At 41.5% G+C, this 20,801-nt stretch overlaps 1 protein-coding gene across 6 annotated transcripts in view; it reads left to right on the plus strand.

Annotated features, from left to right (window-relative positions):
• The first annotated feature begins 796 nt into the window (after positions 1–796).
• LRCH1 (leucine rich repeats and calponin homology domain containing 1) overlaps positions 797–20,801 on the plus strand; it is a 259,657-nt gene continuing 239,652 nt past the window's right edge. The window contains exon 1 of one of the 6 annotated variants that reach the window (XM_036301739.1): positions 797–1,422. In XM_036301739.1, the coding sequence (XP_036157632.1) occupies positions 1,122–1,422 (301 nt within the window). In that variant the 5' untranslated portion in view covers positions 797–1,121. The remainder of the gene's footprint in view (positions 1,423–20,801) is intronic. The other 5 variants (XM_036301742.1, XR_004966388.1, XM_036301741.1 and 2 more) reach the window with 5 other exon arrangements.

A 20,801-nucleotide genomic window follows, 5' to 3' on the forward strand; every position in this document is an offset into this window, starting at 1 on the left:
GGTGGTGGTGGTGGGGGGGGGCAGGGGCAGAGGCTGGTGAAATCATTTGGTCTGGCCTTGCCAAGGCATTAGGGATAAGTTCATTAAATGTTTGACCAAATATAGCAGGCTAATTTTAAGTTGATAATTTTGTATGCCCCCGAGTCATGTTATAAATATCCAATGGCCCTTGGCACAAAAAAGGTTCCCTACCCCTGGTAGCGCCTGGGAGTATGCAGGCAGGAGGGCAATCACACACTCAGGGTTGCAAGCTGGAATTCAGGTCCACCACTGAGTGTCTGGGTTACTTTACACAAGTTTCTTAATTTCCTCTGTAGATTGGAAAAAACTTTTTTTTTTTTTTTCTGCTCTTGGGGCTCCTGGATTAATGACATAAATAGACTACCTAGACCAGAGCCTGGCTCACTGTATGAACTCAAATGCCAGGGGTTGCCTGTTGGCTTAACAGCGCAGTGGAAAACGGTCTCCGGAGGAACTCTGGGTCAAAAAGCCAGAATAATTCGCAGAATTGAGATAACCTCCCACCTCCCCGTGACCTCACTGTATTTCAATTCGCATTCATTGCCAGGTCCCCGTCTTCTTAGACCTCTAAAATCTCTTGCCCCCTACCGCCGACCCCCAATCTGGGCAGCAAAAAGAAAGAGGAGTTCGGAGTCCAAATGAAAATGACCCCCTGCACAGGCGCTCACACCCCTCCCAGTACCGGGATTGCGGGCAGAGAGCAGCCAAGCAGACAGGGCCAGCCAGGATAGCCGCGTAGGAAGTCTCAGAGCTGAACTGACACCCGAAAGAGGAGGAGAGAGCAGCCGGGGGAGGAGGGGAGAGAGCGGCCGAGAGGAGGGCGCTGGGGAGGGTGGAGACACATGCGCGCTGCCTGCCACCGCCGCCGCTGCAGTCCTTAGCTTCCCCAGGACAGGAAACCTTCGAGACCGAGCTGCCACTGCCGCCTCTTCGTCAGCCCCTCTTCTGCGCCTGCCACTCCGTCCTCCCCTTCTCCCAGCATCTCTCGGTGGAGCGCTGCAGGAACTCGGCACTTGGTGCCGGCTCCCCTTCCCGGGGTAAAGCTGTGACGCCCCCCGCTGCAGCGGCGGAGCGGGGTGGGGGTGGGGGCCCGGGAGAAGATGGCGACGCCGGGAAGCGAACCCCAATCTTTCGTCCCTGCCCTCTCCGTGTCTACTCTGCACCCACATCATCATCACCACCACCACCATCAGCACCACGGAGGAACCGGAGCCAACGGCGGGGTTGCGGGAGGCAGCGGCGGCAGCAGCGGGGGCTTCAACCTACCCTTGAACCGGGGGCTGGAACGCGCACTGGAGGAAGCCGCCAACTCTGGGGGGTTGAACCTCAGCGCTAGGAAACTGAAGGAATTTCCCAGGACCGCGACCCCCGGGCACGACCTCTCGGACACGGTGCAGGCAGGTGAGAGAGGGGCAGTCAGTGGGTGTAAGTGCTGCCTAGCTGTCATGCCTTCCCCGACACAGCGGCCAGTGTGAGATGTCGCCTCGCTGGGGGTCCATCGGCCGGTGCTCTACCGAGTAAGGGACCGCGTGGGCGCGGTCGAGGCGGGCCCGGCAGAGGGCACGGTGACCCCCGCCTCGCTCGGCGGCGGGCAGTGCAGCCCGGGGAGAGCTGGCTTGCGTTTTGGTCTCCGGCTTCCCCACCAGTGGCCGCCGCGCCGGGGCAGTGGTCGCCAGGCTGGGACTTGGCGGGTGCGCTGCGGGCGCGCAGTGGAAGTGGGGGTGGGGGTGGGGGGTTCAGGCGGCCGCGCAGGCTTCCTGGGCTCGGCGCTGGGACTGGGAACCCGAGCGCCGCGTCTGTGCCTCTGAGCCAGGCAAGCCCTCCTAGCGTGGAGGCGGCGCCCATCCTGGAGGGGAAACCCAGACAAAGGTGGCGCGCCCTTGGCCGACCCAGGAGCACCGGCGTGGTGCCGCGAGGCCCTCTCGGCGACACAAGCGATAGGGCAGCTCGGTGTCTACAGGGTGGAGGTGCCGAGGCTTCCTCTTCCTGCGTCCGCGCGGAAAGAGCCGCTGCGATTGTCGTGAATCCAAATCCGCAGTCACTGCGCAGGCGGTCGGCTCTGATTCCTTGCTTTCAGCTAACCGCCCACACGGTTTGGTTCCTACCACCGAAGCTACCTAGTTCTCTGTAACCCGATCCAGGCTGGGGCCTGGAAGGGACGGCATAGCCTAATAAAAGAAAAGTAATTAAAGTGAGCCGGTTTTCCTGTGTGAGCCGGACAAGTTATAACTCGCGCCAATGAGCAGCCAGCTTTTTCAAGTTATGTCATGTGTTGACATATTTCTGAGACCTCTGCTTTCTCTTTGGTAGCCGGAGTTCCTGGAGTGGGATCTATAAACAGGAATGGGGCGGTGGAACGCGATTGGGGCCTTGGGATCCCTACAGAACTGACTTGGTTTCCTACCATCCGGTCCAGCTCCCTGAGGGAGTGTTTCCATGTTGGCAAGCGCCCACCATTTCCCAGTGCCCCATTTTGGAACCGCTGCCCAGACCTCCTGGCTGTCATCACCTCTTGAGCCCAGTGTCAGACCCCCTGGATTCTGGATGGACTCAGCTCCAGATCTCCCAGTTTCCTCTTGTGGGGAAAGCAGGGGTTCGTTCAGGCGAACAAGCACTTGGCCTTTGGAGCTAGGTTTCCAGTGCCTTTTTTTCTTCCTTCAATTCAATAAACATCTATGGAGAGTCCCAGTGAGTATTTAGACAGAGTTCTGAGTTCAGTGGAGGCACACAGGGCCCTTCAAGGTCATTAAACTTTGTAATTTGGATTTAGGGATAGTCAGGAATAGGCAAAAAAGGAGGGAATTTCCAGAGTTGAGCTGTCAACAGCTGGGGAGTCTCTTGATAGGATCTCTTAGTTACATTTTCTCAAGTGGAAGTTACTCCAAAAATTGCCTGAATCATTAACTTAAAAAAAATCTGTTAAGTTCTACTTCCCTTTTGCCATAGAGTATACATGAACTATGGAAGGGTTAGATATGACTGCAGAAAATGGAGCTGGCATGACCAATAATAATAACATGCTTGTACCTCTACTTCAGTTATGCTGCCCTTTATTTCCAAAGTTGGGTGAACTGCTGTGTTGACATTTCTTTGAGAAAACCTGTGCTTTTAAAAGCAGGGACAACTTCTTTACATTAAGAACTTGCCATATGTGGTAAATGCTTACAAATATTCCCATATTCCTTTTTTGCTTGCGTGTGATGAGCTTAGGTTGTGAGTTTTACAAGTTTTTAATTGTGAACCTCATTTGCACGTGTTTCAATGCTCAGGAAATTCTATTGAGTTAAACTAAGAGGCTTAATGGTAACTCCCATAAAAAATGCAATATTATTAACGGTAGGTGACTGTCACCTTAGTTTGTAGAAACTTACCACAACCCAATAAAGATTAAGAATATTCAGGGTAGTGAGCTATTTTATATGTTAATATCTGAACATGTTAAAGATTTGCTTCTGCAAAATATCTTTGCCTCAGGTGTAAAGCTGAGTGTAAACCAAATGTGTATATATATTTGTGTGTGTATATGTATATGTATATGCCATATATATACATACATATATATTACTTTTTATTTCTCAATTATAGTTGGCACTCAGTATTATTATTATTATTATTTTAAAATATATTTTTATTGATTTCAGAGAGGAAGGGAGAGGGAGAGAAAGAAACATCAATGATGAGAGAGAATCATTGATTGGCTGCCTCCTGCACACCCCCTACTGGGGATTGAGCCTGCAACCCAGGCATGTGCCCTTGACTGGAATCAAACCTGGGACCCTTCAGTCTGCAGGCCCATGCTCTATCCACTGAGCCAAACCAGCTAGGGCAACACTTGGTATTATTTTGTATTAGTTTCATGTGTACAGCATAGTGGTTGGACACTTAAATAATTTACCAAGTGATCTCCCTGGTAAGGCCAGTACCCAGGTGGCACCATACACAGTTATTACAATGTTGGCTGTATTTCCTATGTAGTTCTTTACAACTATTCTGCAATTACCAATTTGTACTTCTTAATCCCTTCACCCTTTTCACCTAAACCCCAACCCCCCTCCCATCTGGCAACCATCAATTTGTTCTCTGTATCTATGAGTCTGTTTTTGTTTTGTGTATTATATTCTTTAGATTCCATATATAAATGAAATCACATGTGTTTGTCTGACTTATTTCACTTAGCATTATATCCTCTGGGTCAATCTCACAAATGGTCAGATTTTATTCTTTTTTTTTTTTTTAAATATATTTTATTGATTTTTTACAGAGAGGAAGGGAGAGGGATAAAGAGCCAGAAACATCGATGAGAGAGAAACATCGGTCAGCCGCCTCCTGCACGCCCCCCACTGGGGATGTGCCCGCAACCAAGGTACATGCCCTTGACCGGAATCGAACCTGGGACCCTTGACTCCGCAGGCCGACGCTCTATCCACTGAGCCAAACCGGTTCTGGCAAGATTTTATTCTTTTTTATGGCTGAGTAATATTCATTTGTATATGTGTACCATATCTTTATCCAATTATCTGTTGCACCCTATGAGCACTTTGGTTTGCTAATGTAAATAATGCTGCAATGAGCATAGGGTACATATTTCTTTTAAAATTAGCGTTTTGGGGTTTTGGGGATGCCTTTTATCTCTTTTTCTTGTCTGATTGCTGTGACTAGGACTTCTAATACTATTTTGAATAAAAATGGTGAAAGTGGACATCTTTTTCTTGTTTCTGATCTTAAGGTAAAAGCTTTTAGCTTTTCTCGTCGAATATGATGTTAGCTGTAGGTTTGTCATATATGACTTTTTTATGTTGAGGTAGATTTCCTCTGTTCCTTCTTGGCTGAGAGTTTTTATCATAAATGAATACTGGATTTTGTCAAATGCTTTTTCTGCTTCTATTGATATAATCATGTGCTTTTTATTTTTCATTTTGTTTATGGGGAGTATCATGTTAATTGATTTGTAGATATTGAATCAAACTTGCATCCCATGAATAAATCTCACATGATCATGATGTATGATCTTTTAAATATATTGCTGAATTTGGTTTGCTAATATTTTGTTGAGGATTTTTACATCTATGTTCACCAGGGATATTGGCCTATAATTTTCTTTTTTTGTAATTCTAAAGGCCTGGTGCATGAACTCATGCACCAATGGGGTCCCTTGGCCTGGCCTGCAGGATTGGGCTGAAACCAGCTCTCTGACATCCCCTGAGGGGGTCCCGAATTTCGAGAGCGTGCAGGCCAGGCCAAGGGACCCCACCGGTGCACAATTGGGGCCAGGGAGGGACCACAGGAGGGCTCCAGGGCGAGTCTGGCCTGTCTCACTCAGTCCTGATTGGCCGGACCCCAGCAGCAAGCTAACCTACCGGTCGGAGCATCTGCCCCCTGGTGGTCAGTGCACATCATAGCGAGCGGTTGAGCCTCCTTAGCATATCATTAGCATGTACGCTTTGATTGGTTGAATGGCCAACCAGATGACTGGACACTTAGCATATTAGGCTTTTATTATATAGGATCTTTGATTTTGCAATCAGGGTAATGGTGACCTCATAAAATGATCTTGGGAGTTTTCCCTTCACTTGAATTGTTTTTCAGTAGTGTGAGAAGAATAGATGTTAACTCATCTTTGAGTGTTTGGTAAATTTCACCTGTAAAGGCATCTATCTGGTCAAGGGCTTTTGTTTGTTGGAGTTTTTTGATTACTGATTTGATTTCCTTGGTAGTCATCAGTCTATTCAGATTTTCTGTTTCTTCTTGATTCAGTCTTGGAAGATTGTATGTTTCTAGGAATTTACCCATTTCTTCCAGATTGTCCTATTTACTGATATATACTTATTTGTATTTTTTCTTATAATCCTTTTTATTTCTGTGATGTCAATTATTTATCCCCTTTAATTTCTGATTTATTTATTTGAGACCACTTTTTTTTTTCTTGATGAGTCTGAAAACCAAATGTATTCTGTCCTTCGTTCTGAAGACATTTACTGAGCACTGTTCCTTATTTGGAAGAACAAAAATCAAAATAAAGCAAGAGTTAAAATTACCTCCAGTTTGCACTGTGTGAGTGGATATAATGAGTAGTAGCATATACAATAAAGATAGTGGTTCCTCCTGGATTAATATTTAGTTTACAGAATATCTTTTAAAATCAGAATGGCACATGAAGGTCCTTAAAGACCTAAGATTAAAGTGTACTTTTTGATAAATTTTATAAGCTAGGAGTGGCATAGAAATATTTTCCTCACTGTTCAGTTGTACAATAGAGGCCATTTAGTTTCTACCTTGTAAAAGTACCTCTTCTGACTGCCACCTATGCAGAGTGCAGTTCTCTGCACTCTTGGGCCATGCAGCTGATCTGAACAGAAGATGTAAACATAGCAACATAGAGATCCTGGGCCACTCAGTAGATGCCTAAAGTCATTCAAATGCAAACACATTTTTCATAGGGAAAAAACTCAGACTCTCACATTGAGCCTGTTGAGTACTGATTTTGAGTTAAAATAGTTTTGTTGTCAGGGTCTGGTCTTTTTGCAGGTGAGAGGGAGGAAGAAAGGCTGATCCACTCAGGTTTGCTGACACAGGTGACACTGGCTGAATGGGAGAAGTGTGAACAAAAGAGCCGTGATCAGCACTTGGTGTGTGCACTGTGCTATCTGCATTATTCCTCTCAGTCTTCTCTAGAAGCCTTTTATTCATAGCATCATTTACAGCAGGGGAGATTTTGATTAGGAGAAGTCAGGTAATATGCTCAAGATCATCCCCTGACTTAGACGGTGAACTGGTGATTGGATTTTGACAATTTCACTTTAGTATTTACATTTTTGACTATATTCCTATTAAGCAGGGAAAAGGTGGGAAGGAGCAGAATCTGGGGATTCAGTAAAATAACATTTATTCCATAAATACCCATCAAGCACTACTAAGTGCCAGGCACTGTTCTAGGCACCAGGCATATTGCAGTGACCAACAGAGAATCCCCGTATCCATTCTTACAGAGTTTTCATTCTACTTGGAGGGGGTTAGGGAGATAATGAACAAATTTGTTTTGCAGGATGAGTAGAAAGAGTTATAGTATACATGTAATATCTTTGTTTTTAGAAATATATATGCTGCATTGTATTAAAGGTGACTTGAATAGCTTGTAACAACAACAGCACAAACGATTACTAGTAATAAATATAAAGAGGCATAATATTGAGCCTGATGAAAAGTATTGCACCAATCTATATACATAAAAGCCTGATATGCAAAGTGTCCCCTCAGGAGTTCAACCAATCAGGAGTTCGATCGCTAGCCATGACGTGCGCCGAACGAAGGCAGGCTCTGGCCAGCAGCTGGCAGCCACTAGGGACCCTATCCGTGCACTGGGCCTCTAGTATGTGCATAAGGAAAGAAAATGTTTTTTTTTTTCCTCCTAGGTTTATCAAGTAGTGTCATTTTGGGATAGAGAAGTTCAAAAGGGTGTTTGCATGATTAAAAAAAAGCAGATTGAAATGAATGAGTAAAAAAAGAAAGTGTCTGTCTCAGGTTGATTGCAGAAGGTTCTAGAAAATAAAAGAAAGTCCTGGGATTTGATGTGCAGAACAGTTGTTGAAAATTGGTCTCATTAGGGAGAGGGTAGAGTATATCATTGACAATATCTTTGTGAGGAGGCTGGAAGCAGAAAAGACTATATGGGAAATGAAGAACTTAGGCAGGCAGGAATATAGAATTGAAGCATAAAAAATATTCATTGAAGTCCTGCATTTGCAAGTGCAGAGGATGGTAGTTGATGCCGAGTGTAAGACAAGACGGGAATACAGGAGAAGCAAACAGTTCCAGAAAGTCCTGGGAGCCTCCAGACAGATCAAGGTGATGCCAAATACCACAGATAGACTGTCTGCAAAATTCAGAAGAAAAGGCCATTTCAGTTAACCTGGCTAGGGAAGACTTTCATCATAGCGCAGGTGGGATTTGGGTTTGGTTTTGTAGGATGAAGAGAGTTTGGATAGAAATGCCTATGAAGATTCTGTGGTTGGAAAGATAGTTCAAAAATGTGGAGTGAGAACCTGACAGACTGAGATCGGTAAATAAATTAGTAAGAGAGAGCATTTAAGCCTATGGTCATATCCTCCCACCCGACTATCACTGTATAATGGGTAACAGAGCATAGGGCTCTTACGCCCTTTAATTTGGACATGGCCCACAGGCCTGGGATTTGTCAGCCTGTGAGACTAAAGCCCTAGTCTGAGCTAGCTCTCTCAAATGTCTGTACACATTCAAAGAATTTTCTGTGAGATATGTGGGCAGGCTTATCTACTGAAGGCTGCCTTCCCCATCCCAGTACCATTCTATAGCAATGGAGTCCTTGGGATATTAGGACTCTTTACTCATTGGAATTCACACAGGGCTTGATAAAGAGAAATCTCTTTGTTTTGAAAAACATGTTCTGTTCCATAATCTTGGCCATAAAGATTTTTCATTACAAATGGAATGACACTTTTGAAATCACATACTTAAAAGGTTATACCTAATTTCAAATTGTTTTCTGCTATTAAATTTATTAGTTACTTCTGTAACTATCATTTATTGTATTCTCTACCATATTAATACCTATTTTCATTACATGTATTCAAAATACTTCTCCATTAATAAGTGATGAGTCACATCCTTTTTATTCCTATTATTATCTTTTTCTTCTGTTAGCTTTAATTTCCTTCTTGTTAAGGTGTAAAGACTTCTAAAGTAAAACTTTTAGAACAGCTTAGACAATATATATCGTGGCTGGGAATCATACTCAGATGTGCTCTTCCACTAGTCTATGTATGGTGAAAACCGTCTCCACAGACAGGCTGCTGGCATCATTGTTTGCATGATAGACCGCTCTTTATTGAAAAGGTAGGGGCACACTGCTCATGTTTCTAGAATAATATATACAATTATAGGCCATAGAATGTAAAGTTTTGTTCTGTGCCAGTTTATAAAGGACATTCAAGGTTTGACCTTCATCACTGAAATGATTCCACTGGATAGTCTGTCAGTCACTGCAACATCTTATTTGATTTTTGGCATACCCCACTATTTCAAACTTTATCTAAATAACTGACTAAATTTTTTTTTTGAGTTTTGTTGCAAACTTAAATTTTTTCCTGCTGTGGTTTAGCAATTCTTCAGTGTAAGCATTTAAAGGGTAGATAGATACTTTTTGAAATCCATGTTGATCAGTTCAGAAGTCAATTCCTTTTTGCTCTTGTTGTCCTTCTGGTGTGTACAGACTTTTTCTATTCTGTTATTCAACTCCATCATTGCTTATTTAAACATAAATTGTTTCCCTATTTTGTGTGTACTTTCTATTTTTCCCCTTATATGTCTGCCTGTATCTATATCTATCCAATCTATATGTGTTGATATAGAACAGATACAACTATAGATATAGATATAGATATAAAGATTTTTTTGTTTACACTGGGCAGCATTTAATTTCTCTCCCCAAAGTCATCTCTCCACAGATGCTGCATTAAGTATGCTTTTCTAGAAGTTTGGCAATTTAAATGGCAGAAACGCTATTAACTCTACTTAGGGTTGTTATGCATTCATTTGTCAGGCCATATTGTCTGTGCATCACAAAAACCTGTAGGTGATGCCACCTTTCCAAGTTTGGTTTAACATTTTAGAAAATTAGACTAATGCCTTAGCCTTAGAGAGATGCCAGGGGATTCTGGCCTGGGTGTAGATCTGGTAATGCCACCAAGATCACCATTTGTGAACACTTTCAATGATGTGTCAATTGTTGGAGTTAAGGTAAATTGGTGTTAATAGCAGAGTTTATTTCAAATTATAAAATTAAAATTACAATCTATCATAAAAGTTTTAAGAATGTCATCCATAAAACCCAACTACATTTACATATCTGATGCCTATATGTATAACTTATAAGAAGTCTAGAAGTCTGTCATTGCTGCTAATTTTTGTTGTCTGGAAGTTTTTATGCACCAGAATTTTCAGTTGCTATATTTTAGATAGTGTTTTTGTGTGTGTGATGTAATTTGTATTAAAAAAAAAAAAAAAAAGGCAAGAGAAGGCAAAAGTTAAAAAAGAAAGGTCAGAATTCTAAGTAAATCTTAGTTTAGGAAAATTGGGCCTACTAATATAGACGCAAACTTGAAGCATGCCCGTGTTTTCTGCATCTTAATTTAAGAGTTCAGTAGTGTTGTTTCCATGTACTATAGTAAGAAGGAATACATTTGGAAGCCATCTGTTCCCACAAAGTAACTCAAAAATAAAGTGAGATTGTTTACATGAATAGAAAGTTGATGACTGTGAGAATTTGGCTTTTCTTTGTAACAGAAGGGAAATGTTTTTATAGTCAGATTTCTATATATGTTCACAGGCCATAAAGGAGAATATAAGTGGGAAAAAGAAACCAAATTAGAGAACAATTTTTGATTTGCAAAACAGAAATATTTTATTTTTTTGTTTGTTAAGAAATTTTTGCTCCTCTGTTAATATGATGTTGATACCGAGCCATCTCAATTTATAGTATTAGTATATCTCAATTTATAGTATATCCAAGACATTTTTAAGCCATCAGAGTCAGGCTATATCATTTTGGAATCTTCCTTGGTGTTTGCTGTTCTTCCTTCTGCTGTGTTTCCTCAGTCTGTTTTCTGAAGGGGTCTTAAGACCCTGAAGATGAAACAGGGCCAGGAGCCCTTCAGCTCAGTGAGTCTTGAATTTTTCTTCACTGTTCTCTCCAAATGGTCAGAAAGAAGCCACATCTTAGTTTTTTAATTTTCTGGCTTCTCCTGTGGCCTTGTGCAAGCCGACCTTTCAGTGTAAGACATGGAGTTTTGCTACACAATCCTCTAATATTTTTTTAAAATGTATTTTTACTTATTTCAGAGGGGAAAGGAAAGGGAGAGAGAGATAGAAACATCAATGATGAGAGAGAATCATTGATTGGCTGCCTCCTGCACACCCCACACTGGGGATCGAGCCCACAGCCTGGGCATGTGCCCTGACCAAGAATCGAGCCATGACCTCCTGGTTCATAGATCCATGCTCAATCACTGAGCCACACCAGCTGGGCTTCTTTCATATTCTTGATGTTGATGCCCTACAGCATTAGGAGTAGCATTTGTGTGTCTGACCTAGTTCCAGCAACTTAGCTCTGATTTAATTCACTTTATCTCTGCAGGCAACGGTGACAATTTCAAAGATAGCACTATCCACAGACAGCCTGACTTGGCCTTCCTCTAGATTGCCTTCATTTCACTTTTCCAGGTCATTTCCCTCACTTCCCCTTCCCCCTGCCCTGTAAGATTCTGCTTACCCCACTCTCTTTTGTCCACTCCCTAAGCCTGCTCACAACACACAGGATCCTGCCAGCCCCTCCTTGCGGATCTGAACACTACAAGCCTTGAGGCACCTTTGCATTATTTCCTTATGGCATTTTTTGATAATTATTGCCTTCCTCTTTTGGTATACTTTTCCCATGTTTAAGCTCTTTCCACCTTTATTGGCCTGTGAGGTCTGGCTAGGCAGGCGTTTTTCCTCATTTTTTATGTGCCCTTCATGGCTATCAGAGAAAGTGCTAGATACACATTAGTGCATTATTCTGTCTCTTCTTTCCCACTCATAGTCTACTCTGTGTCTCCACTAGTAATCCATCATCTTGAATCTCTCATGATGCCATCCCCTACCTGTACACATTTTGCTGATCTGCTGCGATTTTCTTGGTGATGACCTTATTTTTTATCAGATGGCATCTTTTCTACTCCTCAGCATCACCCACTATTTTAGTTGGCTTGGGCTCCCATAACCAAACACCACAGACTGTGTGGCTTAAACAACAGAAATTTATTTGTCATAGTTCTTGAGGCTGAGTCCAAGGTGTTGGCAAGGTTGGTTTCTCCTAAGGTGTCTTTCTCTGGCTTGTAGGTGGCCACCTTCTCCCTATGTGTTCATAATGGCCTTTCCTCTGTGCCCGCGCATCACTGGTGTGTCTTGTGGGTCCAGACATCCTCTTATAAGGACACCAGTCACATTGGATGAGGTCCTACCCATAGGAGCTCATTTAACTTTAATTACTTTAAAGGCTTGTTCTCCAAATACAATCATATTCTGAGCTACTAAGGGTTAGGGTTTCAATATGACTTTATGGGGACACAATTCAGCCCAGCATGCTCTCACCCCTGGTGTACCTGGTAACTACAGCTCCTCCCCCAGCCTGTATAAACTGACTGTACCTGTACATGGCTGCCCTTCCACAAGTCTGGGACCTGGACTATCTTGTTCACCATCCCATCCCAGGATGTAGCATAGCACTCATGTGTTCCTGCCTCTGCTCAGTAAATACTTTCAAGCAGGTGAATGTACTGTGAAGTGGGGAAGGAGCCACCTTTATATTTAAAAATGGGTGACTCTGACTTGTCTAGAGCCCCCTTCCTCCTTCACCATCTCTCCAATTCAGCGTAGTCTTTTTGTTGTTTGGCAGGCAGGTCCCCAGAATTATTCTTTCCTCTCAACAAGAGTTAAACAAAGATGAGGCTGTTTCCCATCAACATTTACAAGTGTTTGGTAATCATTGTTACATTCAGAGGTAGAATGAGTTACAGTGAATTCTGAAGGAGTTGGAAGGGATTTTATTGTATCAAAGATTGCTTGAAATTAGCAAATAAAGTAAAGCTAAACAGTTTTTGAGCACCTATCCTGGATAAGGAACTGTGGATGATTAAGAAAATAGAGACATAGTTCTACCTACTTTTCAGAATTTCATAAGGATTAACAAAATAACATATTCCTTATCAGATGTGTCATTGGCAAATATGTTCTCCCATACAGTAGTTTCCCTTTTTATTTTGTTTTTGCTTTCTTTTGCCGTGCAGAAGCTTTTTAGTTTGATGTAGACCCATTTGTTTATTTTTTTCCTTTGTTTCCCTTACCCGGTGATATATCAGTAAAAATATTGCTATGCAAGATGTCTGAGATTTTATTGGCTCTGTTTTCTTCCAGGATTTTTATGCGTTCTGAGGTCAGAAGGAAGGAGTGTGGGGGACTGTATAAAAGAAGATGAAGAGAGTCGCTAAAGAACATGTATGCATAGCCCATGGTCAGACAATAGTGTGGTGAAGGCCAGGGGCGGGGTGGACAAAGGAGGGGGCTAGGGGATATCTGTAATAATGTCAACAATAAAATAATGTATTTGAAAGTACTGTACACATACGATATTTTCATTAATAAGTGTCATCTTCAGATAAAGCCTTTTAGCCCTCAGCCAAAATGGCTTTTTTTCCCTCTTCTTTCATCAGTATAGTTTAGAGGTTAAAAATCTTGGCTTTGTCCATTGTAAATTGCATCACTCTGACCAGAATCCATTTCCTCACCTGTAAAATGGGAATAATATGTACTTAGTAGAGTTGTTGTAAGGACAATGATTATAGTAACAATAGACAATGTTATCAAGTGCTTTCTTTGCCAGATATTACTCCAAATGTACTCCAAATGTTTTAGATGTAAATACATGTACTAAATATGTTTAATGTATGTAATACCTCATTTGACTCTTGCTAAGTGTTTTAATTGTAGTAGGAACTTAATAACCAAACTGTTCTAGCTGTCATTTAGGTTCCACCCAACTTCCTGTATCTGGTTCACATTCATCTGATTTGTAGCTTGAAGAGGGAGTTTAGGTAGCTAGAAACCATTCACTTACATCTCTCTTATTTAATAACTGAAGATACTGAGGCTCAGGCAGCTTAAGTCACACAGCAGGGTGGATGGGTGCCTGAGCCAACCACAGTCTCACAATCTCATACCAAAGGGCTGTTTCTTTAGAGCCAGGAGACAACATTGGATGGATGGAAGACCTCCCTGCCTCTGTAGAGTTCTCAGGTCAAACCCACGCAGACCAGCCATGTGGAATATTTCTAAAAGAATAAAAAATACCATGAAACCTTTAATAACATCTGATCCAAAGTTGGGGAAATAAGTTATAAAACTGATAGTGGTTATAGGTGAAATGTGTTAGTTCAGGATTTTATTGCATGTGGTTTGGGGGATATGCCTGGGCCCCATATAAATTGGATTCCAAAAACTAAAAGGCGTGTAGGAAGTCCCCAACTCACAAAACAGAAGGCCACCATGGTCTTTCATAGCAAGGTTTTTCTTAGATCTTGGAATATATTTTCCTATGGAACTAAAGTAGTAAGTGGTGGTTTGGTTCTCTCACTAGCCTTCTAATTAACCCTAGCAGAGGTGGGCCTTCATGTTAATAGTGATTTCTTCCTTTTTTTTTTTTTTTTTTTAATGCAACCTCAGTTCTGACATCAAGTTCTGAATCTGAAGATTTTGGCATCAGCCTGTGAATGAAGTTCCCCTTCCCTCCTCCAGGCCCTTTGGTCAGTGGGACCAGCATACTGGAGACTCCCATCTCATTGTTGTGGGGAGCAAAGGTTGGCATTTAGATCAGTGGAGTCGGCTTTGGGACTGGATGTGGCCTCCAGGCTGAGGAGGAGCTGACTCAGGAGATGCCCACTGAGGGAGACAGGCAGGAATTTAAACACTTCTCTGCTTAATTTAGATATTTTTATATATTATCTCCCTGATTTATTAATTTTAGAATTTGAAGCAAGTTACTGAATCTCTGAACTTCAAGTTTGTAATTTGTTAAAAATCAAAACACTCTTCTCCTTTAGGATTGTGACGAGGCATGAGGTAAGGTGTGGTACCCAGGCAGAGTAACGTTTGTGATCAGTAGTGTGATCAATAGATGTCACTTGCCTTCCTTGATTACCATGACATTATGTGTTATAGTTTTCTCAGGAAAATAAATAATTGCAAGTTGTCAATGTATCATTAGCTCAGTGGCTTAGAGCACAGACCAGCCTGGGTCTTAGTCCTGGCTCCACCACGACATGGCTAGTTCTTAACCTCCCTGTACTTCAGTTTCCTCATCATAAATTGGGGATGATGATGATGATGATAATAATAACAATAATAATGATAGTGTTATGGTGACGAGTAAGTGAATGAATATCTGTGTAAAGTGCTTAAGTCAGTGCTTGGCACTGATGTTTGCCAGTATTAGACTCCATTATCTTTAGCAAAGAGATTCAATCTTATGAAGCACAAGAAGACTAGTTACATTCCTAGAAATAGTGCAATATTAATAAAATGGTATTAATATCCAGAAAGCTTGAGTATACATGTTTTCAGTTTGTGTAAGTGATATTTATATTCTTTGGACAGTATTTGGAGGATATTAGTGTAGGAGGTTTTTATTATTGCAGCTCTAGCTATTCAGAGCTATGTGAGAAATCCCAGACTAGACGGTGAAATGGTTTTCCTTGAATTATGTTGTTAGTAAGTGGTTGAGCCAGGACCACATCTTCGGAATTTTGATGTGATTTCCATTCATTCCTCAGTTTAAGTGTTAGGTATGATTTGATTTTACCAGGACAAAGAAATCCCGAGGAGGACACGGCTAATAGAGCAGAATGAGTTAAGAACTCTCCCAGTGGAGAGTGAGGAGTCACATTCTGGTGCCACACTGTGTATTTAGGAGAAGGGTGCTGGGACCAAGGCTTGTTTGGGGGCAGGGGATCAGAGAGGGGGGAAGGAGGGGCTGGGGCCTGAGAGGGGGCCTTGGAGTACAGCTCTTCGTCCTCTGCAAGAGTCCTGCCATTGATTTAAAAGCTTTTCCATATTAAAAATAAATAAATAAATTTATCTCCTTTTTATGCTCTTGGCAAAGAACAGTTTTGTGAATCTTTTTATGTTCTTGACAACTGCTCTGAGGACGTGTAGCTAATAATTTTACTGTAAGAAGTGAGAAAATTTCTATGAGGAGGCAAAGATTTAAGAATACATATATAGATTTAAATATACCTCCTCTTTTCACTATTTTTCTGGCATCTAGCTTTTATTTTGAACTTTAATCAGAAGTTAGTTCATTAAAAGCTTTGCAACAGGTTCCCTATCACCCTGAAGTTACTGATAAGGGAACTGATAGGGGATACCATCTAGGTCCAGGGTCCTTGAGAATGTTTCCTCATTCAATTCTCACTACCACCTTGCAGGGTAGATAGTGTCCTTGTTGCCAAGAAGGAAACTTGTCAGTTAGGCAATCTGAGTGTGTTTGTAGATCCAGTAGAGACAGAGCCCAAACTGGAATCAGAACTCTGTTGAAGTTCCTGAGTCCCTGCTATGCTTTTTATAGTACCACTGAGTATTTAGAGCTGGAGGATTGGGCCAGAGGAGATTCTGCAATGAGAATAAGCCCAGACAGTAATCCTTGGGGTGACTCAGACTGAGGAGCAGATCTCTGAATAAGACCCAGATCCTGTACTAATGTTATTTTCCCCACTAATCTGAAAGTGAATGCAGGGCCCAGGTGTATGCACAGGAGTTTAGTTCTAATCCTCACTTGTTTGTAGTGGCCAGTTATCAGCTCCATTTCTAAGAACTGTGTTTTAAAGCAAGTGATAATTAATAGTATTAAAAATTCTCCAAGGTATGTATTATTTACAAATGTAAATAAATACATATTTGGGTTTTTATTTTTGGTGTAAAATTTTGTTAGACTATATAATACATCACCTAAATGTACAGCGTATTTACAATTTATTAGATTGTATTCCCTCCAGTGAGAAAAGAATGAATAGCCATTGGGTGAGTGACCAGGAAGTTTACTTTTTAGAATGTTGCCTTTGTAATATAAGTGTTTACATTCTGAAAGCTGTTTTAACCCTGGCTGGTGTTGGTCAGTGGTTAGAGCATCAGCCTAAGCACTGAAGGGTCTCCAGTTCCATTCTTGGTCAAGGGCATGTATCTGGGTTGCAGGTTTGATCCCCTGCTGGGAGGCAATCAATTGATGTGTCTCTTTCACATCTATGTTTCTCTCTCTCCCTCTCTCTCTCTCTCTCTCTCTCTCTCTCTCTCTCTCTCTCTCTCTCCCCCTTCTCTCTCTCTCCCTTCCTATCTCCTTCACACTCTCTCTAAGAAAATCTCTCTAAGAAAATCTAAGAGGATCAACAAGAACAACAACAACATCAAAAAGCTGTTTTATTAAGTAGTTGCCATTGATTTGACATATAAAAATGCATTTTATTTTGTAATGAAGATCTTTGAATACATTAAGTAATTGCTTTTACAATTTTATAAATGAAATAGCACAGCAGCCCATTTTGGCTAAAATGGCAGCGTGATTTATGACGAGAAATAACCAAAAGTTTTTACGTTTATGCAACTTATGTGATTCAAAGGAATCTGATTGTGCAATTGAAGGCAAATAGATCTTTCTTTGTATATGTCCCTTGGAGGAGTGGATGATAATCTCTACACGCAATTTAAAGCAATTATGTGTTCTGCCTGGTCTTTAGAAAGCCTGGTTAAATCAAAGTTGATTTTAGTTGTGCCACTCATTCCAGTGGTTATAGTCTTGTAATAAACACGTAGCTGTGGTTTGTACTGATTTTTGCAATTAATACTTTCTTGTATCTGTGCACTACTTTCAAGCACTACTATGCAGTAACTTTACTGATGTCCCTAAGGCTGGTTCATTTCATGAAATTCAGTTGGCAGCTGTGAAGACTTGCTGTTTCTCCCCACCCCCACCTGCAAATAGTATGTTAGTAAAGACTTGGTATCTTAAAGGGAAATTTTCACAGTGAGAGTTCTGAGGTACTGTGCCCTGATAGAGCCCTTAATGTCTGCCTCATAGAGTGACAAAGACAGCATAACCCAGCTAAGTGCATTCATAATCAGGCTGCCTGGGTCCTTCTAAAGTGGTTTCACAGTTTTGGTGTGTGTGCCCCCTTGTGTCCCACTGTCTCAGACTCTTTCTCCTGGCAACCGGGCAGCCCAGTTTGTAATCTCAATACTACATGGTTTAGAAGAGGCCTGTCACTTTTGAATGAAAGACTTCATCTCTCGGACATAATCACTTTCCAGAATTCTATGCCACACTCTTTTATTTTTTCAAAAGAACCTTAGGTCACTGTGGACATCATAGGAGGTGCTCTTATAGGAGGATCATAAATAGTGTCATCTTAAATCCAGGTTTGCTGAATACAATCTGGTTTATACCTCTTACCCTGGCCTAATGAATGATAGGACCTCCTTTTAATACACTCTGATTTTGGTGACAAATTATATGGTCACTCTACTCATATGGGACCATATACACCATCTATTAAGAATAACTAATATAGAGACAAGTGACTTGCCCATACCACCAGTTCATGTCAGATTGGGTCTAGAATCGAATGGCTTACCCTAGTCATCTCTGTCAACTGCCCATACTGCTGTCCATTGAAGTAATGATAATGCTTGGATGGTTTCTCTTTTGGGTCTTTGGCATTTGTCATTAATTTTAGTGGACAAATACCAGATTCATTTTTAAACTATGAAATGTAGCATACATAGAAATGTAGCATACTATGAAATGTAGCATACTATGAAATGTAGCATTTTGAAACAGCTTGTTAACTGTCTGTTTAGTCACACTAATATTCTAACTCTATTTATGAGTGGCATTTTATTTTATTGTTAGAAAAAACTGACACTAAACCAAGGTTTTTGGGGCCACTTGAGATGATGAAGAGCAAGTCCTAAGAGCATTCGTTGAGCACCTGTTGGGTGTCAGTGACTTTGCTGACATGATCTCATTCTTCCCCTCAGCTAATTAAGGTAGGTGTCAATTACCTTAAATTTTGTTGAGTGCAGAAACTGAGTCTCATAGATGTTAAGCAGCTTACTCAATATCCCCACATGGAAAGTGAGGGAGCCAATTTGAACTGCAGCTGTCTGACTACAATGTTCACCATTCCTACCAAGGACGCTGTCATTAGAACTGCCTTTTACTGGAGAAAGTTGAGCACATGGGCTAGACCCCTGGTTGTATCCTATAGCACTGGGACCATGTGAAGGTCACTTGCACATTTCCTGGCCCAGCCTCCTCCTGCAGCTCTCTCTTGCTTGCCCGCCCATGGTCAGCTGCCTGACTGGGGATGTAATGGGCCTCTGGAATCTGGTGCTACCCTGCTTATCTCATTGGGTTTTTCTCTCACCCTCCTCATGGGTCTCTGTGGCTTCAGCTGCCTTTTTCTTTAATGTTCCTTATGTCCCAGGTTAAGTGCCTCTACTTCACCTTTGATTATACCTGTCCTTACCTCTCTGCATTTGCCAAATAATATAAAACAGACAAACAAAAAAAACAATAAAAATTAAAACTCCAGTTCTCTGGTCCCTGTCCGTCATTCCAAAATTGTAACTCCTGCCTCTTCAATGATGTCTCAAACCCCAGCCATCCTCTCCCCCATTCACCTCCAGCTTTTCTGCACTTTGTGCTTTTGGTCTATAATAGGTGCTTTAAGTGATTGAGTTGATCCTTAATTGTTCTTTACTTTCATGTCTTTTTTCCAACTTATAATAACAATAAGAATAATAATGGCTTTATTTATTGAGTCAGGTATTGTGTTAGAGTACTTTAGGCAGCTTCTCTCATTTAATCCCCCAAACAATCTTAAGATACAGATATATATTTTCTTCCTTTTTGACAGATAAGAAAGTTGTGTCTCAGGAAAAAAAGAAAAAGCCTGGTGTTACACAGCTATCAAGTGGAGAAACTGGGATTCAAATCCAGTTTGACTTGAGTGGTCACATGCTACATTCTACTGATTCCTGCAGTCTCTTCAAGAGAGTGGAAAAGAAAGGGAACTGTCATTTAGCGTGCCTTTACTGGGCATGTAGTAGAGGTGGTTTAACGTACTATCTCACATCATTTTACCCTCATGCTAAGAGTTAGATATTATAGTCTCCAAAAAGAAATGAGGCTTTGTTTAGATAATTTACTCAAGGTCACAGAGCTGATAAGTGGGGACATCAACATTAAACCAGGCCTTTATGCCCCTAGAGATACCCCACTATGTGCATAAGAAATTCCATCTATATTTGTTTTCTGATTCTCTGCATAGCCTAGCACAGTGCTGGATATTAGTGAGTTTCAATTAGTTATATGTTGATTGAAAGAAAAAGGTTCATTTTATTCTGTTAGAAGCATGAACATAGAAGGTGTATTCTAGTAGGGAAGAGTGGAGCCCATAAAGAATGTTATATTTTGAGAAGAGACAACATACAAAGATGAGGTGGAATAGATACTTGAATGGCATGGCAACTGCAGAAATTTTTTTGTTATCTTTTGAAAGATTTACTTTATACATTCTTCAATTTTATGCTAGTAGATCAGGAATGTCTACAATTTAAAGACAGCAGAGGATGACATAGAATTCCTGTTCAGATTTTGCAGTTGCTCTGTTGTTAGTCTACTCCATCAGCTGAATCTGTTCCATCAGCTGACCTCCCCACTTCTCAGTGCCCTTCTCAAGTGCAGAGTTAAATGCTAATGGTCAATTTGACACCTGCCCCCCCTTCCTCTGCTCCCCTTCCCTTGGTCAATTTGTAGACCACTGAAACTCACCATAGAGCTCATCTTCAGAGTAAATAACTATTAAAAAAAAACTCAAACAAAAAAGGAACTCTTTTATGTTCTAAAAATATGTTAACCATATGTTAGAATTTAGTTGATCAAACCACACATTCTCCAACTGTCCTGTGCACCTTGTGATTCTCAAGTTGTTAGTGCAAGTAACCTAATTCGATGAGAGGACAGGTCTACATCAGGTATGGTTCCTGGGTCTTGGGATATGTCTTCTACTTTCATTTTTATCCACAGAGTGTTTCTGTTGAATGTGCTAAGATAACAGTTGGCAGTGGTAGTTGCATTGGTGTGCGTAGTTGGCATGAGACTC

Source organism: Myotis myotis, unplaced genomic scaffold (assembly GCF_014108235.1).
Source record: "Myotis myotis isolate mMyoMyo1 unplaced genomic scaffold, mMyoMyo1.p scaffold_m19_p_3, whole genome shotgun sequence".
In the NCBI taxonomy this organism is placed as follows: Eukaryota; Metazoa; Chordata; class Mammalia; order Chiroptera; family Vespertilionidae; genus Myotis; species Myotis myotis.